The 22,977-nt window shown below is 41.1% G+C and overlaps 1 protein-coding gene across 16 annotated transcripts in view; it reads left to right on the forward strand.

Annotated features, from left to right (window-relative positions):
- PCDH15 (protocadherin related 15) overlaps nt 1-22,977 on the forward strand; it is a 771,473-nt gene that overhangs the window by 473,627 nt on the left and 274,869 nt on the right. For all 16 annotated transcript variants that reach the window (XM_045024749.1, XM_045024750.1, XM_045024752.1 and 13 more), the window contains 2 exons: nt 9,790-9,883; nt 20,347-20,475. In XM_045024749.1, coding sequence (XP_044880684.1) covers nt 9,790-9,883; nt 20,347-20,475 — 223 coding nt within the window. The remainder of the gene's footprint in view (nt 1-9,789; nt 9,884-20,346; nt 20,476-22,977) is intronic.

A 22,977-nucleotide genomic window follows, 5' to 3' on the forward strand; every position in this document is an offset into this window, starting at 1 on the left:
CAAATCCCCCCTCATTCTTCTCTTATGCAGACTAAACAATCCCAGTTCCCTCATCATCTTGAAATAAAATGCAATCCACGCAACTGTAACCATCTGTGTATCAAGAATAGTGAGGAGTCCAGTATAGCCACTAAGTTTTCCATCTTTTATGGTGTGTGGTCTGTTGTTAGAGTATTGTCAAGTTTCTTTGAAGAATTATCTCCCTTCATACCATCGTCACTTCTTTCTTTTCTGGACTGAGTATGAGCTAAGTTCTCTTTGTCCATCCACTGATTTTTTTTCTAGGCATTGAGACATCTTGTGCAGAAAATGGATTGGTGGTGAGGAAAATATATAGTTACTGTTATATAAATGTTCTTGGCATAGGAGTGACGTCTGCCAAGTCAAATGCTATTTGATTATAGTGGAGTAAGGGCAAAATATAGGAATAACATCATGTCCCTGCGATTGTTCCAATAATCTTTTTATTGTTCCAGGTCATTTACATTAGATACTTTTCTTAAGAACCCAGATGCACTTAGGACCCAAGCCAAAGACCACTAAAATTACTTGAAAGACTCCCATTTATTTTAATTGAAGAAGGATGAGGTCTGTAGATGAGCGGACTCACCCCTGCGGCGTCTCCTGCTGGTTGTCCACGGGAATTAGCTCACTGCCAGCCCAGAGCACCCTCTGCAGGCCGGTGATCCACCTGTCCTCTTGGCCCCCATGTCCCTCCCAGGACCCTGGTGTCCCTTTAACTGGGTCTCTCCCTCCCAGGGGAACCCCCACCCCACTATCCCCACTTTGCCTCAGTATTGGCTACTGCCCAGTCTCCATCTAGCCCCTGTTCACTGGGGCAGACTGCAGTATCAGCCACTCATCACAGGCAAAGGGGTTTGGACCTGCTGCCTTTGCCTACCCCTGGGTTGCCCCCTGAAACTCCCAGTACCTCTTGGTCTACTGCTAGGCAGCAGCCTGGGGCTTTCCATGCAGGAGTTCCCCAGCTCCTCTGCCTTTCCCCAGCCCAGCTCCACTCGAGGTACCTTGTCTAGCTCCCTGCAGCCAGGCCCTTCTCCCTCTAAGCCAAAGAGAGACTGTCTGGGCTCCTGTCTCACTGCCTCTTATAGGGGCCAGCTGGGCCTGCTTTCTCCCAATCAGCCCAGGCTTCTTGCCCCAGCTACAGCCCTCTCTTGGGCTGTTTTAAGCCCCGAAGGGCAGGAGCGGGTAACCACCCCGCTACAAGGTCCTTAAATAGGAAGCTTTTTCATATGTTTCAATTTAGGTAATTGTGTGGAAGCTTGAAAGCTTGTCTCTCACACCAACAGAAGTTGGTACAGTAAAAGATATTACCTCAACCAGCTTGTCTCTCTAATCTAGGTAATTGTGACAGAGTGTGAGTAGCCTAAGGCTGACTCACCACTATGTGCCCTTTGGAAGCAACCACACAGTGGGGTAAATTGATGAGGTAATAGTTTAAGTACTAAGTGATCAGCTAATTAATTGGGTGATTCTGCTCATCAACTGGAAACAGTTGAAGGAGAAGCAGCGTGAGACAGAAGGGAGTAGAGACAGCTAGAAGGAAGGGTTAGGGCACTGGCAAAGTTACAGCACTGGCAGTTACAGCACCGGTCAGAGAGCGCAGAAGGAAAACAGCTGTTGTGTGTTCACATTGACAGCTGCCTGCATAATAGTGTGTTCATGCTTGCGGCACTTGCAGCGGTATTCGGAGCAGTGCACTCTGGGCAGGTATCCCACAGAGCACCTCTTTCTCTTTTGCCACTAAGACTGGGTCCAGTCCCAATGCCCCATGATGCATTTCTTTGCATCCCAGAAATCCCTGTGCTTCCGTCCGCATTTGGCACCATCTTTCAACAGTTTGTGTACTGCTCTGCCTTTTTCGAGCTGCAGGAATGGGTCCCGAACTGCTGACCAGTGTGCTGCTTGCTTTGACGAACATGTCACAAGTGGCAGTAGAGTTATTCCTTAAACTGCAAAGGCAAGAGGAGTGCAACACTGATCTTGCCATGTGTAGTAGCTATGTCATGAGATTGCTTGTGGCACTGAGTGGTGGGATCACATCGTGATGCATGTCTGGGATGATGAGCAGTGGCTGCAGAGCTTTCGCATGAGGGAAGCCACATTCATGGGACTGTGATGAGCTTGCCCCAACCCTGCGTTCAAGGACACAAGAATGAGAGCTGCCCTATTGCTGGCGAAGCACATGGTGATTACACTGTGGAAGCTGGCTAATCCAGACTGCTACCAATTGCTTGCTAACCAGTTCGGAGTGGGAAAGTCGACCGTTGATGGAAGTGTGCAGGGCCATTAATCGCATCCTGCTCCAAAAGACCGTGGCTCTCGGCAATGTGTGTGACATTGTGGATGGCTTTGAACAAATGGGCTTCCCTAACTGCGGAGGGGCGATAGATGGCATGTACATTCCAATTCTGACACCAGACCAAGTAGCCACAGAGTACATTAATCACAAGGGGTATTTCTCAATGGTTTTCCAGGCACTTGTGAATCACCGTGGACGTTTCACAGACATTAACGCAGGCTGGTCCAGAAAGGTGCATGATGCACACATCTTTCGGAACACTGTCCTGTTCAAGAAGCTGCAAGCAGGGACTTTCTTCCTGGACCAGAAGATCACCGTAGGGGAAGTCAAAATGCCCATTGTGATCCTGGAAGACCTTGCCTACCCCTTAATGCCATGGCTTATGAAGCTATACACGGGGCAATTTGACAGCAGCAAGGAGCGGTTCAACAACAGGCTCAGCAAATGCAGAATGACTGGAGTGTGCATTTGGCTGTTTAAAAGCCCACTGGCGATGCCTGTATGGGAAGCTGGACATGGCTGATGACAATATTCCTATGCTTATAGCTGTGTGCTGTACGCTCCAAAATATTTGTGAAGGGAAGGGTGAAAGCTTCACTCAGGGCTGGACCACAGAGGCTCATTGCCTGGAGGCTGAGTTTGAACAGCCAGAGACCAGGGCTATTAGAGGGGCACAGCGCAGAGCCATAAGGATCAGGGATGCCTTGCGGCAGCAATTTGAAACTGAAAACCACTAATATTGTTGCTATGCTCAGGATTGCAGTGCTTGTAATGCTAGGAGGTGATTGGTGCACGTGGTGCAAGAAGGGGCCTTAACATAATTGTATGTTGCTTTGCAGTGCTCTTTTTGCTTTCACTTAATAAAATAAAGATTGCTTTCAAACAAACACAATTCTTTTTTTGAAAGACAACAACCAGAGTAGAGACTCAAACAAAAAAAGTCATCAGCAGGGAGGAGGATGGGGGAAGGGAAGGTCTTGAGAGCAGGAGCGGTCCTGGGATGGCTACAGATTTGTGTATGTCCAGGAATCATACCCAACCTTCTCCTTTGGAGTACAATGCAGCAGGTGTTGTACTTCAGCAGGGCCAAACTGCAGAGGGATGGGTGTTGAGTGCAGTGGGTAGTGGGAGTCCACAGTGCTGGACTGTGAGGATGGAGGAGTGGAATGCTGCCGGTAGACAGTGGAGCCAGGAGGTTGATAATAGTGTGTTGGCAGTGTGTGTGGGGGCGCCTGGGAAAGTTTTGCGACAGCGGTTTCAGGGGAGGGCAGGCGTGGAGCTACTTGGTTTGAAGAGCTACTATCGCCTGAAGCGTGTCCACTTGGTGCTCCATAACATTTAAGAGCTGCGCTGTGGCTTCTTTCCGGTGTGTTGCGTTCTCCTTTTGGTCCCTCTTCTCACTCTCCCGCCACTCCTTCAATTCCTGTTTCTCGGCAGCAGAGTGCATCATAACCTCACGGAAAAAGTCCTCCTTAGTTCTCCTTGGCCGCTTTCTAATTCTGCACAGCCCTTCTGCCGCTGATAACAAAGACGGAGGCTGGGCTCCCAAGGTCATCTCTGTGAAGTTTAAATGCAACATTTTACAGAAGCAGTATTGTTTGCAACACAGACAACACTGATTCAGTGCTTTAAAACATAGCCAGTACTCACACACCTGACACTAACTCGCTGACCCCAGGCAAGCACACATGAGCCACAAGACCCCCAAAATGGTGAGTAGCCACAGGGGCAGGGGAAATCACTCTTCCCAGACCCTGCTGTACACTGGGCATGTTGCTCTTCGGTAGAGCCAGCACTGCATGGAGGGGCCTGATAATCATTCCTGTCCCCACACTTTCCACAGGAGGTGATCATTATGGAAGATATCTTGCTGCTGAGGGTGAGCAGGGAATCAAGTGAGGGTCTTCTCCAAGCTTGCAGCTGCTACCCTGGCCCTTATGTGGCTCGCCTGTGTGCAACAATGGTTTCCCCCTTGATGGCAAAGTGGCACAGGAAATTTACCATTAATGGGGCAAGAAACAAAGCAGCTCTGCTGAGGAACCTGTGGCAGCGGATTGCCCAGTATCTCCATGAGAATTTCCTGGAGATCTCTGAGGGAGATTCCCATGAAGTGAGGGAGTGTATCAACAGCCTGTTCCGTGACTTAGACTAGGCATGCAGTGGAAGACAAGCCTGCTTTCTCCAACCCTCCTGCCCCCAACAACTAGCTTCAGCAATTCCCAAAATCAGATCCACTTACCAGGGACCTCCTCTCCTGTTTGCACTTCACCAAGATCCGATTGCTGTGACTGGCTAGGCTCCTCTGTGGTAGAAAAGAGCTCCCGACTTCATGCATCTCTGGCCTCCAAATCATCCTCTGCCTCGAGTCCCCTTCCCCCTCTTTGTTCAAGATTTCCTCCTCCTGGCTCGGTCCACTCTTGACTGTCATGTGAGCCAACGAAGTATCCACAGGGGCCTTCGCAGTGGATGTGGGGTCACCACTGAGTATTGCATGCAGCTCTTTGTAGAACTGGCAGCTCATGGGCGCAGCACCGGAGTGGTGGTTTGCCTCCCGCACCTTGTGGTGGGCATTCTGCAGCTCCTTCACTTTTACCCTACACTGCAATGTGTCCCGGTCATGGCCCCTTTCTATCATGCATCATGAAATCTGCCCATAGGTATTATAATTCCTATGGCTGGAGTGCAGCTGGGACTGGACAGCCTCCTCTTGCCAAATGCTGATGAAGTCCAGCAGCTTGGCATTCCTCCAGGGGGATTGCCTGGTGTGTGGAGCAGGCATGGCCACCTGGAAAGATACGTTGAGACCATTGCATGCATCACCAAGCAAACAGGAAGGGGACTTTCTAATTTGCAAAGGAATGTATGGAGTGGGGTGGACGGTTAATCACCTGAGGGCAGGGCAGTAGAGTTCAAACCGATGACCAGAGAGGTGAGAATAGGCATTGTGGGACACCTCCCGGAGGCCAATCTCAGTGCTGTAGTCACCACAGTGTCTACACTGGCACCGCAGCACTGTAGCTCCGATGTAGAAAGCTGTCCGCCTCTCATTGGGGTGGTTTTTTTAGAGTGCTACAACTGCATAGTTTCTGCGCACTAAGTGGCTTGGCAGTGTGTACACCTCGGGAGTTACAGTGCAGAAAGCTGCTTTACTGCGCAGAAACTTGCCAGTGTAGATGGAGCCTTAGAGAAGCCCAGGATCTCACAGAGGAGCGATCTTTTCTCTTCTGCCCTGTTTGTTTGCAATAGGTAAAGATTTGGGGGAAATACTTATTTATGCTGCAGGTAGCAAATATTTATAAAGCACATTGTAAATAAAACACCTAGTGTTGAACTTGCAACTGGAATGCATAAGGATTGTTTGCAGTGAGAATCCAGGGTGAGGGAACCCCATTCTGTGACTCCAGAAATGGCCTAGTCCCTTAGTGCTACATCAATGAACTGTTTTTTAACTGTGTACAGTATATCTCCTTTAGCATTCACTTCACTAACTCGCTAGATAATGCTTCCATTCTAAGGATTGACATAGTAGCCTTTTTAATTAAGCTTCAGTTCTGTCTCCTCTGGCAACTAAAATCTGAATCTGATCTGAGGTAATTAGGAACTTCATTAGCTCCCCCATGGAAAGTGATGGATATTTGACTAAAGCCCAAGAAATGACAATGGAATACATGAAACTGAAATGCATAGAGTCCATTTGACCTGAGTACAACACAATATCTCATAATTAAACCAAGTATGTTCAGTTATTACATAGCTTATCTAGAAAAGATGTATTACAAATGTTAGAGAGGCTGCCTGGAATAAGGCAGTATGGTACACTCTGGAATTTAAAAAAGTAAATCAGCTTATGTTTTCCTGTTCATTTTAAGTCTAAAATTCACAGGTGATAAATGAGCCTGCAGCTGTAGTGTAGTGTTATTGGAACACTATTTCTTGTGGACATTTTATTTGTCACAAGTATACTTTTCCTTCAGAGTCCAATCATGAAATTTATTTTAACAGGTTACCTGTACTAACATTTTATCACAATAAAAGTACACATTTCTTAATAGGAAGCATTCATGTTGAACATGAGCAAAACATGCAAATCCAATTTCCTTCTGTTTAGATTTTATTAGAGTGTTCTTAAACCTTTATTTTAAGCTGTTTTGTTACATTGAGATGATGGCTAATTCATTACAAAGGGCAGTTGGGGATACGTGTACTATTTAAAAGCAGTGAGTGTTTTTCTCTTTTGTGCCTATTCATAGACATCTGATCTTTTTAAAACGTTGGAAAGGGGCAAATTGCCATCCCAGGACATTCACTGCTGTTTCCACTTTTCTGATTTATAAAAATATTGAAATACAAAATTTAGGTTAAAAGTTAAATGGTCTTTAATAAGATGAATGTAATTACTAATTGAATTCCCAAGTTTAGTGGCCTCATGCAGAGAACAGTGCATGAGATTAGAGAAGTGAAAGTAAGATATAGAGTATTAATGCATGTTTCCCTTAGTGTTTAGTAAAATTCTGGAAATAAGTTATTGCTGAGTCAGTCTGATTTGATGTTCTTTCTGAAAGAAGCGACTAGAGACATTCATGCACCGTAGCATTTTGGAGGGTTTTTTTTGTAGCCATGAGTGACATACGATTTAACACCTTCCTCAAATTCCCCCTATCATGATGATTGAGACTGGATACTATTTTACAGGTCAGTCACTTGATCTTAGGGAAGAGCTCCTAATACTTCCCACTTATTCTTATTCCACTGAACCCTATTAGTATTCACTTAAAAGTGTCAGCTTGCTCTAACCTGCTGACCAAAGATAGAGTGCTGGCATAAGAGACTTTAGTCTTCACCGCCAAGGATGTTGGGGAGCTTCCTACCCTAACCTTCTCCTTTCTGATAATAAAGAGGAGTGCTCTTGGAGAGTGAAATGTCAGAAGAGGTGCTGGAGCAAATGTATAATATAAAAACCCAGATTATATAAATCCAAGAGGTTTGATGGATCTTAACTATGAACTGGCTGAGCAACTAATAAAAATGTGCAATATCTCTTTAAAAACAACAAACAGGATTACGAATAGCAAATGTTATACCTGTATTTTCAATAGTCTCTAAGATTGATACAGTTATATACAGTAAGCCTTACATCTGTACTTGGCAAACTGGCTGAAATGATCAATAAAAACAGAATAAGAAAACACTTGGAGGATCACAACATGATAGGGTCTAACCAGCATAGCTGCTGCAAAGGAAAACTAATCTCTCATAATTCTCGAATGTGTCAATAAAATAGTGGATAAAGAAGATCTGGTAGACATTTGTTTAGATTCCAAAACGCCTCTGACAAGTTACTGCTCAAGAGATACTCAAGAAGCTAACCAATCATAAGGTGAGAGGCAAAATATTGTCATGAATCAAAAACAGGCTTGGAGATAGAAAACAAAGAATTGGATTAATGCTCAATTTTCATCATAGAAAAATGGTTAACAGCAGGGTTCCTGAAAGTTTGTACTAGGTCCCATGTTGTTTAATATATTTACTAATTATCAGGAAAGTGGCAGGGTAGGGAGGAGTAGTGAGGTAGCAAAATTTGCAGATAGCGCAAAGTTATTTAAGTTAGTCAGGACAGGAGAGGACTGTGAAAGAATCAGAGAGACCTGGATAACCTCGGTGAATGAGCAACATGATGGCAAAGGCAATTCGGTTCCATTAGAACCATTTACAGGGTTCTAAATTAACTCTTCCAACTCAGGAAAGAGACCTGGATGTCATTATAGATAGCTTAATGAAGACTTCTGCTAGTGTGCAGCTGTGGTCAAAAAAGCTAACAAGATATTAGGTTGCATAAGGACTGGGATGAAGAATATTATTACCACCTTTATATAAATCAATGTGGTGACCTCATCTGGAATGCTCTGTGCACTACTGTTCACCTCATCTTAAAATTGATATTGCTATACTTAGGAGTTCAAAGGGTGATGAGAATGATCAAAGACATGGATTAACTTTCATATGGAGAGGGAGCCTGGGATTGTTTACCTTAGAAATAAATGAATAAGAGGGGACATGATAAACATGCATAAAATAATGCATGGAACGGGGAAGGTAGATGGGGAATGTCTGTCTCTTCTCCCTGTTTCATAAGAGAAGAACCAGGGGACATTCAATGAAGTTAAAAGGTGGGAAATTCAAAACTGATAAAAGGAAATACTTTTCCACACAATATATAATGAAATTGTGGAAAACACTGGCACATTCCCATTGAGACGAAGTATTTACCAAGATTCAGGAAGGGATTAGGTGTTTATATGGATAACAAGATTATCCAGAGTCGTCGTCATTAAATATGACAAAAAATTGTGAAAGGGATATTAAACATCATGCTGCAGAGTTTGACAGTTTCTAACTATTAAATACCAAGCCAAGACCAAATGTGGTGGACAGATTATGACACATCTGCCTGCTGTGGTGCTCCTACCTACCTCTAAATCATTGGGTGCTAGCCACTGTCAGAGCAGGATACTGGACTAGATTTATCTCAGGTCTGATTCTCTGTGGCAGTTCTTACAGACTGTGGGAAAGCTACAAGAAAAACAGTTGTATCACCCAAGATGAAATAGAGATGAGCCTGCCTACAAAATGAGGATTAACTGCTAATTTTGTGATGATTATGAGTGTTAGTCCACAATGAGAATCTGTTCTTGTTCCTTGGCACCACAAAGCAGTTCAAGAAGTTATTTGAGCTCCTGACCATGGAGATCTGGGACAAATCCTACTCTGCTGTATTTGTCTTTGCTATTTACATCCACTTTTGTTTTGTAGTGCTTTGGAACAGCACAAGTTCTTTCATGGCCTAAATGCAGTAGGTTGATTTATTCTCCTTTACACACCACGTGCACTGGGGACAATTTTTTATTACTAGGGAATACAGTACCTGTACTGGTGAGCACTGAAAAATAATTGACTCATTGCACACTCATTCAATACACTTATGCAATGAATGGAAAAGTAAACTTTTCTGTAAACCGTTCAATGAATCCTTGTGAGAGACATTCCATAGTTTATTGCAAATAATCTGAATGCTTTTCTGTCAGAGCTATCAGAAATCTGGTGTGATGAACATACTGCTGGAGATTCTCTCTTGTGGTTTATGACAGCAGTACAAACCCTTTGAATGAATGACAGCCTTGTGTTCAGTCTGGGACTATCTATCATATAATATAATCTTGTATATCATCAGGTCACTACTTTAATCCTAAATTATACATATATGCAACCATAAAACATTAGAAATAGGCTCATCATTTTACAAGTATTTACTCATCCAAAGCCTTCACCCAATTATAATATATCCTAAAAGCTTAAGGAATATTTGCTGAAAGGAAAACTTTCATCTAAAACATAGTAGTGGAACAAAAGAACTTGCAGGTTTTTAAGACTATTGTGATATAACGTAATTTAATGTTTTGTTTTATTACTAGTTCTGGACTTCTTGCCTTAGGAAAGCCCTTGGACAGAGAAAGCACTGATCGCTACATTTTGATTGTCACAGCCTCGGATGGCAGACCAGATGGGGTGAGTTTAAGAAAGCATTTAGTTATCATACCAAGATGTTGGGAGCTGGAAATAATACAACCATAGAATCTTTTATATGGATCTTGAATGAATAGATCTATGACTTGCAGCAATTTACCTATATGCAAGAAAGGTTTGTGCAGGTACCTCCCATGTACCACTTTGAAAACGTACCACTTTTAGACACTAAAACAAAAATGATTTTGCCAGCTCACTTTTAACATTTCTTTGTTCTGCAGTAGCAAGAATAAATACAATAAATGCAACTGTTTGAGTCATCCAGCTGTGTGGGATCTTGTGACCATTCAATTTCCCTGATACTTGGAGTCCAGTCTCCCTGCCTGTCTCCTTCTGCATACCATTTTGAAAGAGCTCCCTTTTATCGTGTGCAGCCATATTCTGTGTTGTTTTCTCTGTCCTATTAAATGTATTACTCAATCTTAGTTCAGAATTTGCACATGGAAAATGCTGTCCTAGTTCAATTTTTTTAAAGTACTTAAGGAAATCAATTTGCACGAGTGTTTCCCAAACTTTTTATGAACTATAACAGGCATTTTTCTTTTACTTGGAAGTTAGCAAGAAATTTGCAACTTATCCATTAACAGTTTTTTACTTCTTTTTCTGCATGTTCTGCCAGAAGCAGTTAGACACTTGACAATGTGTCGAGAAGTTAGATTAATCTCTCTCTCATTACATTCTAATGATTTTTTAAATTACCTATTGTTATTCTGCTTCCCTTAAACTCTCTCTGCTTGTGTATTCTTAGCTTCTGTGGTCTTCAGAGTGAGGATCATCCATCTTTCGTGTTTGGAAATCACCTTGCACATAGTTCAGTCTATAATAAATAAATAATTTTGTTGAATTACTGGCTGTTCATTTCAGGTTTCTGAACCACTTTTTCAGAACCTTAACTAAAGAACTAGAAGAAAATCATTGTACCTCTCTAAAAATGAATTTGAAGCATTTCATCTAGTATATTTTGGCACATTTAATGAAACTGTAATATGGTTCTTAAAATAATATTATTACCCACACAAAAGCGTCATTATTTCAGAGTAAATCTACACCGCTCACTCCTTAAGGCAGTGAGTGCATAGAGTACATATGCTACCCGTGTCTCTCCCCCAGCATGGGTATCAATAGCAGTGTAGACAGCGAGGCACTGCTTAAGTGAGTAAAGATATGCCTGAACCCTTAGGGTATGTACCGGGTATGTACCTACATGGCTCTCTACTTGCCCAAGCAATGTCTTCTCATCTACACTGCTAAAAATAGCAGTGTAGTGTCCCTCTGCCAGTGCCAGAGCCTTTCACTGCCATGTGTAGCTACACACCATAGTGTGGATATACCTAGTTTTGCACTGTGGCGTGTAACAATATGTACCCCACATGCTGCCGCAAATGGTGTGAAGTATAGCTGTACCTTCAGAGTGAAGGTCCATCAAGTACAGTTCTGGACAATAAGACAAATATTAAAAAGCGAGGAAATCATATGATAAAGTAACACACAGTCAGCACAAGTCTCTGAGCATTAGCCCACTGTACTTGTGAACCCACACCAACACACAGTAACACAACATTCTCTTTTAGTGGAACAATATAATTATCTTCAGTGTCTATATCAAAAAGCTGAAAATCACATTTTATAATTATACAGATACCTGTATCTAAAATGTCTTTATCCTCATAAGTAGAAAACTGGATGAGGTAGTAGTGGATGTGAAGATATTAGTTGGCATTGCAGGGGCACTCGTCAAAGAAAGGTAAATAGACAAAGGTCATTCTTAAAGTCTGCAGAAAACCCAAGATAAAACTTTCCCATTCTACAATCTTAAGAGATGCACAAGAGTGGAGTAATTCTTTTGCAGATCTTTCATGATGGAAATTAAAAAATGGAAGAGAAATGGTTAAAAGTACCTTCGCTGAGTTTTTTTTCTGCACCTGCTAGAAGTGCAGCACAGAATGGCTCCTCCCTGCAGGAGGAAGAGGCAAATATGACTTAGTCATTTTTGCACCCTCCCCATTTTGTGCACCTCTAGGAGCTATGCAATTCACAGAGTGAAGTAGAGCAACCAAGGGCTGCTCTACATTATGGCACCTCATCCCCCAGACTGACTATGGGCAGGTTCTCATCAGTAAAAAAAAATCCCTGTACTGCTGAGTGCTATTAGGATCATCCTGCTTTCAGCTGCTGGCACATCTCCTGTGTTGGAGCTTACAGCCCTTTCATATAGGGGTAACCCGTGGCTGTCCTACACAGTTTCTGTTTGGGGCAAATTCTCCCCAGTGTGATGAGTTTTTACAGCACCATAGCAATATACAGGAGCCATAACAAGACCCAGCATCTCAGCCCTTCTCTTAATAGACTACATAAAATAATCTTAAAGTAATTATTGTCTTAATACTTTACTTTTCTTGACACTTCGAACCCTTCTCCATCCTTTAATCTCTGTGAGCTCAGCTGCTTTTCCAGTGGCCAGTGAATTCTGTGTGGCTTCAGCAATTGAACGCACTGGACAGTTTCTGTACCAGGCCCTAGTTGCTTCAGTTTGATTGACATTTTCAGCTCAACTGTCTTGCGAATGAGAACTTCAACTGCTGTTAGTCCGTTTTTTAAGAACTTTGACTTCTTCTCGTCCAGTTTCTAAATAATGTATAAAATAGTTGCCTTCCACCTCTTCCCCCAAGCCCCCACCCCGCCTCGTTCCACCCTCGCTCTGCCCCCACTCCATTCCTTCCTCTAAGGCTGCACCCACACCCCGCCTCTTCCCCGCCTCTTTCTGCTCCCTCTGCATGCTGTGGAGCAGCTGATCCGCAGCAGGCAGGAGATACTGGGAGGAAGGGGGATAAGTTGATCAGTGGGTTGCCAGTGGGGGGGGCCTGGAGGGGAGGTGGGGGAGAGCGTGGCTGCCGGTGGGTGGTAAGCACCCGCTATTTTTTTTTCGTGGGTGCTCCAGGGCTGGAGCACCCATGGAGTTGGCGCCTATGATGTGTAGCATGAAGGGATTAGATTATATGTCGCAACTTCTTATGTAAGTCTGGGGCAGATGCCCAGTGCACATACTCCGTAGGAAAGATATATAGTTACCAGATAAATGGCTTGGAAAAGGACTTAAAAAGGTGTTCATTAAAGGAAACAGAACGGGGACAGTGGAGCGGGGGCGGGAGAGAGTTGAGGGTCCTATGAATGGTACGGCAGGGAGCCAACCCCCTTTTTTATATTCCACCTTAGCCCTCCTATGGGGAGCAAGGATAGTAAGGTTCCACCAATAGATTGGCTGGGGGACCTGGATAGAAAAAGAGGGGGAGCTGGTGGAAGCCCCCAGGTAATTATTGAATGAACATAGGGTTACCTACATTGTATACTTTTATCTGCTGGGTAGTCCCAGACACTTTATTATTAAGTTGTGGCCTGATTAAAACCATATCGAGTGTTTCCTGTCCTCCTTTCAGTATAGCTGGACAAGCAAAGTGTGCTGAATTTTTGTAAGACGCAAGCAATCCTATTCTCTGCTATTTAAGAACTTAAAATAACAATGTGTGTATGTCTCTTCATTAGTATGTGAGACGAGTATATAATGTACTGCAAGATCATTAATTTACTGCTCTTTGTATTTAAGGAACACAGAAAGGTGGATGTGTTTGTTGTGGTCTTGCAAGTAACTTACAGAAGACATATATAGCAATGATTAATAAAAAATTTAGGAACTGTGAAAAGTGGAAATTAGGTGCCATACTCTTGACTACAGAGCACAAGAAAATAGTGTTTGTAGAAGGTCCTGTCTATTTTTCACAGCAGTGTCCTTCCAGAATGTCCAGTGGCTTAAAATCAATTTCTGTTCATCTTACAATACTGTTGAAGGGCTGTCACAGACTGTTAATGAAAACTGTAAAATATTGTGATGTGAAATGGAATGTTTTGTAGTACATTCCATCCTTGCATTTAGTTCTAGCCAATCATGACGCAGAGGCAGAACTGGATAATAAAATAATATTCCTGTCCACAAGGCCATGAGATGCGCAGGTGAGCATAGTGTATCTTTGCTGTGTAATTCTTTTTCTTAATGCATCTTATGCTTCACCAAAACAAATCAACACCACTTTTAGTGGAGAAAAAAGATTCAGTCCCTGGACTATATAGGATAAATTACATTATCCAAGCAACAAAGAGTCCTGTGGCACCTTATAGACTAACAGATGTATTGGAGCAAAAGCTTTCGTGGGTGAATACCCACTTCATCAGACGCATGGTAGAGGGGCATTGCTGGCACATGATATCATACATCACATTGGTAGATGTGCAGGTGAATGAGCTCACACCATCAGTGGTGAAAATGTAAATATAGTTTTCTTAAGTGTAATATACAAAAATCCTGCCATGTAGAGCAGATTCTTTTTCAATCAAATAAGGCCCTGGACTTTTTGCTCATATCTTATTACTTACCAACTCATTTGTATTTTAAGATGATAGTCTTTGTATTAGAGTTTGTCTAAACTAATAAACTTGTTTGACATCAAAGCTAAGAATATTCACTTTCCTGTGGCAAACAATACGCTCATCAGTTCCCAGTTTCCAATTAAATGGCAGGGTACAAATAAAGTAAATGACATTTTCTTTATATTTATCTTCTATTCTTTAACATTTATGAGAGCCTTGCATACTTAGAGCAAAATATATTTGTGTAGTCTATTTAAATATTGTATTTATTGCTTAGAGATGAATTATGGATATAAGAGCTCTTTCAGTTGGCTTAAGAAAGCTATAAATTGCAGATGTTCATATTTCATTAGACATTTATTATATGTGTGAAGAACCCATTGTTTGCTTCAGCAGCAAATAGGAAGTACCCAATCCTTTTGAGAAGTTGCACTATTGCTGGCTTTTCATGTTACACATTCCAATGATAACTTTAACTCTGACCTATAAAACATTTTAAAAAAAAATCAGTGTTGCTACTTACATAGAGATTATGAAGAGTTGAAAAATGTACATGCAGATATCGTAGCATGGGATCTGCATTACTCACATCCAGCCCTGTATGCCTCCTAACGTAGTCACTACACCTCTATAGAAAATGCATCAGGACGTACATAGAAATAATAGTAAGTTGTATTTTCTTCCCCCCTCTCTCTAATCCTGATTCAGTAAAGTGCTTAAGCAAGTATCTCAGTCCATCCCTATTTAGGAAACCACTTAAGCATATGCTCATGTCCCATTGACTTAAATAGTAATTAAGCACACATTTTATGTTAAGCACAGGCTTAAGTGCTTTTTTTTTTTAATTGGAGTCTCTACTTCCATAGAGACTCCTGCTTTAGTGGTGAACGGTGCTATTTTTTGCATTTTGTTTTTTTAAATACCCCGTGCACAAGATAGTGGTTTGTACTCTTTGCCTATCAAATGATGAAATGTAACATTGTTGGATTATGAACGGAGAGGAATGGATAAAATGTTTTAGGTTCTGATAATATTTCTGAATCTTGAATTGATGTGCTTCAAACTTTGTGTGAAACTTTTCATTGATTCTGAGTATTAACTCTAAATGTTGGGAAGCACATAGATTAGGCTTGATTTTGATCAGTTATTAGGAGGTTCAAATTAGGCTTTCAAATCAAACTCTAATTGCAATCTTACATATCCAGCTCACATTACACTGGGAAAAGCTGAGAATCAAGTGGAGAGGTCAAACAGCAATATTGCAGGATGCTGAGCTGGGGAGGTTTCAGAAATGTGTGGAGGCAGCTGAAGTATGAATAAGAGTGAGAATCTGATTCTGTTCCTGATTCACGAGGCTCTGAGATGTATGATTCAGCATTTTTTTTACTAACAAGACAAGAAAGCCTGCTGTAAAAGAGTAAACATGCATCTACTCCTAATTGGATACACTGAACTCATGTATTTCTTTCAGTATTGATTTTGTTCCTTTACCTTTATAAGGCAAGAATAACTCTCACAATTCTCATATTCACCAGAATTTTCTCTGATGAAGGTGGAAGAATAGATGAGTGTTTAAAGAATCTCCATCTCTGTGTCTGTGCAGTAGAAGCTTCTTTGTTAGAAGAATGTCCTCATTATGCAAAAAGTGAACCATGAATGACATGACTTTCAGCGCAATCACAGCATTGGTACCTGCAGTAGGAAATCGGTGGTGTGAAATATGATGGAGCTGGTTGACCATACATGAAACTGAGCTGCATTCAACTGGCTGTAGAGAGGAAAGTCTCCTTCGCAGTGTCTGCATTTACCCTCTTCCCACCCCACCAAAAATGTGTACCCTAAACTGTGGGCCTTCTCTCATATTAACTGTTGTGCCAGGTGATTACTCTTGTAGCTGTTGAAAGGCCATATGACCCACAGTTTACTTGCTGGCTCTATTTTCTGCTCATTGATAGGCTAAAAAGAGGCCCCATAATTCACCCTAGTTGCTTACTGAAGGATATTTTAGGATATACTGGTCACCCTTTTGCTGCGAGTGCTAGTCATGACACTGTTGCTCTAGAGCCCCTTATTGGAACACACACACACACACACACACACACACACATATATTTTATTAAACAATCTTTTGAGTGTGGCAGTTACCAAGGTGAACTAATGGCAGAATCACCAATAGATGTTACATGCATCCCAAAGGAGACCAATGTAGTTAGCTGAGTTGCAGACCATCTACAGTGTTCTCATAATTATTATGACATTGAAGCAAATACAGGCACATAGAAATTGACAGACTGGATCAGAGTCAAGATAAATGTAGTTCAGTATCCTGTCTCCAACAGTGGCCAGCACCAGATACTTCGGAGAGAAGCGCAACTATCCAACAATAGACAGTTGAGGAGTCATTTACAACCTATATTAGGTCTCATTCTCATCTCTAATAGAGATTGGTTTAAGCCCTGAAGCATGAGGCTTAATAATCCTTCCACAACATTTTTATTACCTATATATTCTATATGTCCATATAAATGTCCAAATTGTTTTAGAATCTTAAGTTCTTGGCCTCAATGACTTCCTGTGGCAGTGACTTCCACAGTTCATTTATACATAGTTTTTAAAAATTATTTCCTTTTATCATTTTAGAATTTCCCTCCTTTCAATTTCATTGACTGCCCCCTTGTTCTTGTGTTTTGAGACTGGGAGGACAGATGCTTCCCGATAGCACTCAATATTATACGTACTTTTGTCTTGTCCCGACTTATTCATCTTCTTTCTAAGGTAAACAATCCTAATCTTTTCCATCTCTCTTCCTATGAGTATTGTTCCATGTGCTTGATCATTCTCATCCTCCTTTTAACCTCCTGTAGTTCAGCAATATCACATATATAATTACATAAGAACTTGCCAAAAACAGCATCAGCCCTGCAATAATATGTATAGCAAGGCACACTCAAGGTGAAAATAAAAGCAATGATGAATAATTAAGATCTAGGTTCTAAAATGAGCCCTGTCTGATCTTATAATGATCCTGTAGCCCTTGGGTCTCTGCCAGTTATCTCTAAGGTAAAGAGTCCAGGTTCCCAGTAAACCTCTTCAGATATCTCGGAGGTGGCAGTAAACTCATTTCCTTCTCCCATATTACCATACAGATTGAGGGAAGGTCTGCTTTACCCTTTTGTATTTTGTTGGGCATCTTGTCCCTTTCTCATTCAAGTTTCTCTTTTTTCTTGCTTTTCACTGATAATTGCCCATTTCCCTCTCTGGTAGTCTCCTCCCCTCCTCTTTATTCCCCCTACCCCCACCCCAAGGCTAATCCCTGCGCTGTAAGAATTTCTGAGATTTATTGCAAGTTCCCTTCACATTAAAATTGAACTTATGTTGAAGAATGACACAAAATTCCACCTCTCCCTTGAGTGGCTGAAAGCTGAAGGAAAGTGTTTTGTTCCCTCATATGCGCCTTTCTAGAATTATACCAGCATTCAGACTGGTAGACTGTATTTGTGGTAAGGCCATAGTGACCATTTTGGCAAAAAACAATTGTGCAACGGGCAATACAAGATGTCTTAGAGACTGGGATTTTATTTTTGTATTAGAAAGATCATTAGGCGGTCATAGGTCACATTTTAGATCTGAATTTTGAGATGGGATTGAGTATGATAAGAGAAGCTCTCTTTATTGGTTTAATGTTTAATAGTACTGTTACAGACAATCATTACACAAAACTCTGGGCATTTATGGATGTCATTTAAAAAAAATGCTTGTGATAATTGAATTTTCCACAGTACGTAGATTTATATGTGTAATATGCACGTGCGCACTCACACACACATTGATATTCTTTTTTCTTCAGACACAAAGATGGATCTGTAAGCAAATCAGAATAATAATTTTACTTTCATAAACTTGATTCAAAAGCAATCAGACAAAATGTGTTTTGGCTGCTGAGTAACAAATCTAAATGTTCTAAATGATGCACTAGGTTGACTCACTATTGACAGCATCATGAAAGCAACAATCACATTGTAGAAACATTCCATTAAAGTTTCTTTGTAATAGAAAAAAAATCTCTCAAACTGACAGCTATTTATTTTCTAAAGTCTATGATTTCCATGTCATGTTTTCTCAGTTTACTAAATCTAAGAGATTTTATTTCTCTTCGTTGTGCAGAATCAGATTAGTTTATTAAAATCCATTTGAATTCAGTGTGCTTTGTGTATCATCAACAGTGAATGTTCTGGTGCCTTCTTATTGTTGACAATGATTTTGTACATCTTTAAAAAAAAGAGCTTGTGCTTCCTAAAATAAGTTAAATATAGGAATGACAAGTTTCAGAAATAAATAGTAAGCAACTGAGCAAAAAGCCACTACAAGAAGCTAGTTAATTGCACCATTATTTTTATACAGTTTTAAAAACACTTTGTGTGTGTATAAGTATGTAGTATATTATGTCGAAACAAGACAAATGATGACTGAGTATTGATTACTTGTTAAAGCAACATAACTATAACAAGAACTGAATAATAATCTCCATCAACAAAGCCAGCACTGGAGTTTCAGCCTCACCCTGCTCTCAACCCAGATCCATATTGGACAAAGAAAAAGGATGGCCTTTGCAGCCTGACCTAAAGGTTAACAAACCCGGGCTATTACAGACTGGGAAGAACTGATTTCCAAAAGAATGAGGTCCTAGTAGAGACCATCCTACAAGCAGCTTTCTGCTTTTTAATGCCATTGAAGCTGTAGTTCAGGCCCCTTCGTTGATGGCAACTGTGGCCATGTCTCATGAGGAAAGAGGTTGTCTTGTTGGGCTTGTCTACATAGTGAGTTACTGGGTCTCAAGCCAGGGTGTAAATCTATAGTGCACAAGGTTCAACACAGTAACTTGCCACATGGACACTGCTCTGGTATAGTGAAAGTCTTGAATGCAGTTTTGCATAGCTAGGGCCAGCTCTACTGTTTTTGCCGCCCCAAGCAGCGCGCCGAATTGCCGCCACTGACGGCGAGGGCAGTCCATGTGCCCTTAGGGCGGCACATGCGTTTCTGCGGTGGCGGCAATTCGGCGGCAGCTTCTATCTTTAGACAGAAGACAGAAGCTGCGCCGCTCGGACAGCTGAACATAGAAGCTGCCGCCAAATTGCCACCGCCGCAGAAATGCACGTGCTGCCCTAATGGCAGATTGCCACCCCAAGCACCTGCTTGGAATGCTGGTGCCTGGAGCTGGCCCTGGGCATAGCACTGACCATGGGGGACTTGACTGCATGGCAATTTTTTGCACTGTAAATTCGCACTTTGACATGAAGCTCAGTAACTCAGAGTGTAGATAAGTGTATGCCGACAGACCCCGGTCGTTGGCGGGCAGGATTGAACAGGGGACTTCTGGAGCTTAGTGCATGAGCCTCTACTACATGAGCTAAAAGCCGACTAACAGCAGACTCATTTTTATCTCTCTTTAAATGGTCTCAGTGCCACTAGATGGGACAGAATACCACACCCAGAAGGTGTGTGGGTTACACAAGCACTTAGTGTAGGTCACAGGTCAACTTATATTAATGATTACATTTTTAAAGATAAAAATTTTCTGTGGCCTACCGAGTATGTAACAAGTCTTCGAACAGATTACAGTTAAACCAAATGCTACATCCTGGAATTCGTACATGAAACAGAACAATTAGTTTTTTTGGGTTTTAACAAGAATTTGGTTAAGGGCCAAAATAGCTATTTCTGTTGGAAAACATGGTGTTTCATGATGAAATACAAGGAAGGAAGAAAATCACAAATGTTCACGTTTCCCAGAGGTACTTGAAATGGATCCATAGTTTTTGCTTTAACACACCCTCCATTCCCCCAAAAGCTGACAACCAAAAGGCAAAACTGACTAATGCTTGACTTTTCACAGACTAGGGGAAGAGCGATATATTTTATTTGTTTCACGGTTGGTGCTTTTTCACAGAAGAGCTCTAATCATACATAGTAGTAAGACATCATGTGAAGTGCAAATATTTGGCTCACTATTTTATCTTTCCCTGCAGACCTCAACTGCCACTGTTAATGTGGTGGTGACCGATGTAAATGACAATGGACCAGTCTTTGATCCCTTTCTACCTAAAAATTTATCTGTACAAGAAGAGGAAGTGAATGCTTTTGTCGGGCAAGTGAGGGTAAGTTAATCTCGGTGTGCTTGAAGATCACAGTAAAAATGTTAGAGACTATGAATCATAGAATTATTTTAGTTTAGAAGTTAAATAGTCTGCAATATAAATATACTGCTCTTTTTTGTCTTTGCGTAGAAAAGCTTACAAATTTTGCTTTACTTGTTTTAATTTAACAAAAAGAACGAGGAGTTCTTGTGGCACCTTAGTGATTAACAAATTAAGGTAGTCTTGTTAGAGTTGGTATGGCAACACCTATTTTTTCATGTTCTCTGTGTATATATATCTTCCCACTGTATTTTCCACTGCATGCATCCAGTGAAGTGGGTTTCAGCACACAAAAGCTAATGCGCAAATAAAAGTTAGTCTCAAAAGTGCCAGAAGTACTCCTTGTTCTTTTTGCTGATACAGACTAACACGGCTACCACTCTGAAACTTGTTTTAATTTAGTTTTCTTTATTTTTAATTCTGCTATGAGCTGAAGGGAATTATTTATTTATACAGCATTTAAAATAAATGTGTATATTTTCAGAAACATCTTAGTAATGGCTCATTATGATGCACTTACATATCATGCCATACTGTATACTTTTTCATACTTATTTCTTTATTTTATGGACATTTGTCAATGTTAATATTTGTATAATTCACTATGAATAGTTAATCAGTATTAGCCTCAAAGTCTTATTGAAAATGTGGTGACGCATTTCCACTGAGAAGATCGGGAGTAAATTTTGTATTAGATGATAACTTTGGAGCTTCCAATTCAGTTCTGTAGTAAAACTAGAAGCAAGAGCAACTTGAAACTAACCAGGCTACCACTGTTAACGAGAAACCTTAATGTTAATGGAATTGAATATCGTCGCAAGACCACAGTTGCCTGCTGCTATAACAGTTAATTTCTATTCTACCAAATGATTGATGTTTCACGTACACGAATTGCTAAGATTAGTGAGGGGGAAAAAAGCAATTAGAAATCTTTTAATTTGATCTAAATAAATTGAGCTGATGTTGTAAAATTAGTTTGAGTCCTGGCTTACATTTGGAATCTTTAGCAGTAGTAATTTTAAGCTGTTTATTTTTTTTATAATATTTTGTCACTCATTGGGACATGCTGCCAAATGAAGAATTTTTCACTCAAAATATTTTGTTATTTTGTGTTGTTTTCTTGGCAATGCCCCAAGTGTCAGCAAGCTGGGGTATGTGGGTCAGGCTTTTGAACTAATAGAATTTAACACAATTTAAGAAATCAAATCAAATCAAATCTTGTTTTACTATTACTTTTACATCACTTCTTCTAAAACAATACCAAGCAAAACCTCTCTGCCCTTATGTGTCTTTGTTTTGGACAGTACATATGCCTGTGTTTTAGGTGAAGGCTGCTATTGTTTGTTTTCTGGTTCCATAAAAGAGCACAATGGTTTTTTAAAGCTATCTTAAATGAAGGGGAGTGCTTCTGCCCACTAGTGTTAATGATATTTCACACAATCCACAATACTATTTATTTTTCTACATCCTGATAAGGAAGTAAATTTAAAGCTCCCAACCAGAACTGAACTTTCGATATTATGACTGGTTGCCAAGAAGATGAGATTCATATGATCGGCAGACTGTTTGTCTTTTTAATTATCTTAATCCTGCAAGTAAACCAACACCTTTCCTCCCCTCCCCCCCCCATAGGAGATGAAAGGGTTTTTAGTGAAAGCTCCTTCCCAAGTTTATAAATAACTGATGCATCATTTCTAAGAAAAATCTGACAATGTTAAAGTTATAAGAGACTATAACAAGTTGTAAAAGCAGCAGAGAGTCCTGTGGCACCTTATAGACTAACAGAAGTTTTAGAGCATGAGCTTTCGTGGGTGAATACCCACTTCATCGGATGCATGTAGTGGAAATTTCCAGGGGCAGGTATATATATGCAAGCAAGAAGCAGGCTGGAGATAACGAGGTTAGTTCAATCAGGGAGGATGAGGCCCTCTTCTTGCAGTTGAGGTGTGAAAACCAAGGGAGGAGAAACTGGTTCTGTAGTTGGCAAGCCATTCACAGTCTTTGTTTAATCCTGAGCTGATGGTGTCAAATTTGCAGATGAACTGAAGCTCAGCAGTTTCTCTTTGAAGTCTGGTCCTGAAGTTTTTTTGCTGCAGGATGGCCACCTTAAGATCTCCTATTGTGTGGCCAGGGAGGTTGAAGTGTTCTCCTACAGGTTTCTGTATATTGCCATTCCTAATATGTGTGTCGTGTCCATTTATTCTTTTCCTTAGAGACTGTCCAGTTTGGCCGACGTACATGGCAGAGGGGCAAGTTGCTACCTCCTGTGATTACAGTATGATTCTAATTCATTTTAATCTTGATCTCAAAGCCCTCACTTCTGAGATGAGGTTCTAATAAATTTTACTTTATTTCAACCAGCCCACTGATAAGGGATATAAGCAGGCATGGGGAGAAATAACATCCATCACAAGAAAGGGGCAGAGGGGGAAAAGGAAAGAAAATACTGAATGAGGAGTAGAA

The sequence above is a fragment of the Mauremys mutica genome, chromosome 7 (assembly GCF_020497125.1).
Source record: "Mauremys mutica isolate MM-2020 ecotype Southern chromosome 7, ASM2049712v1, whole genome shotgun sequence".
Classification (NCBI taxonomy): Eukaryota; Metazoa; Chordata; order Testudines; family Geoemydidae; genus Mauremys; species Mauremys mutica.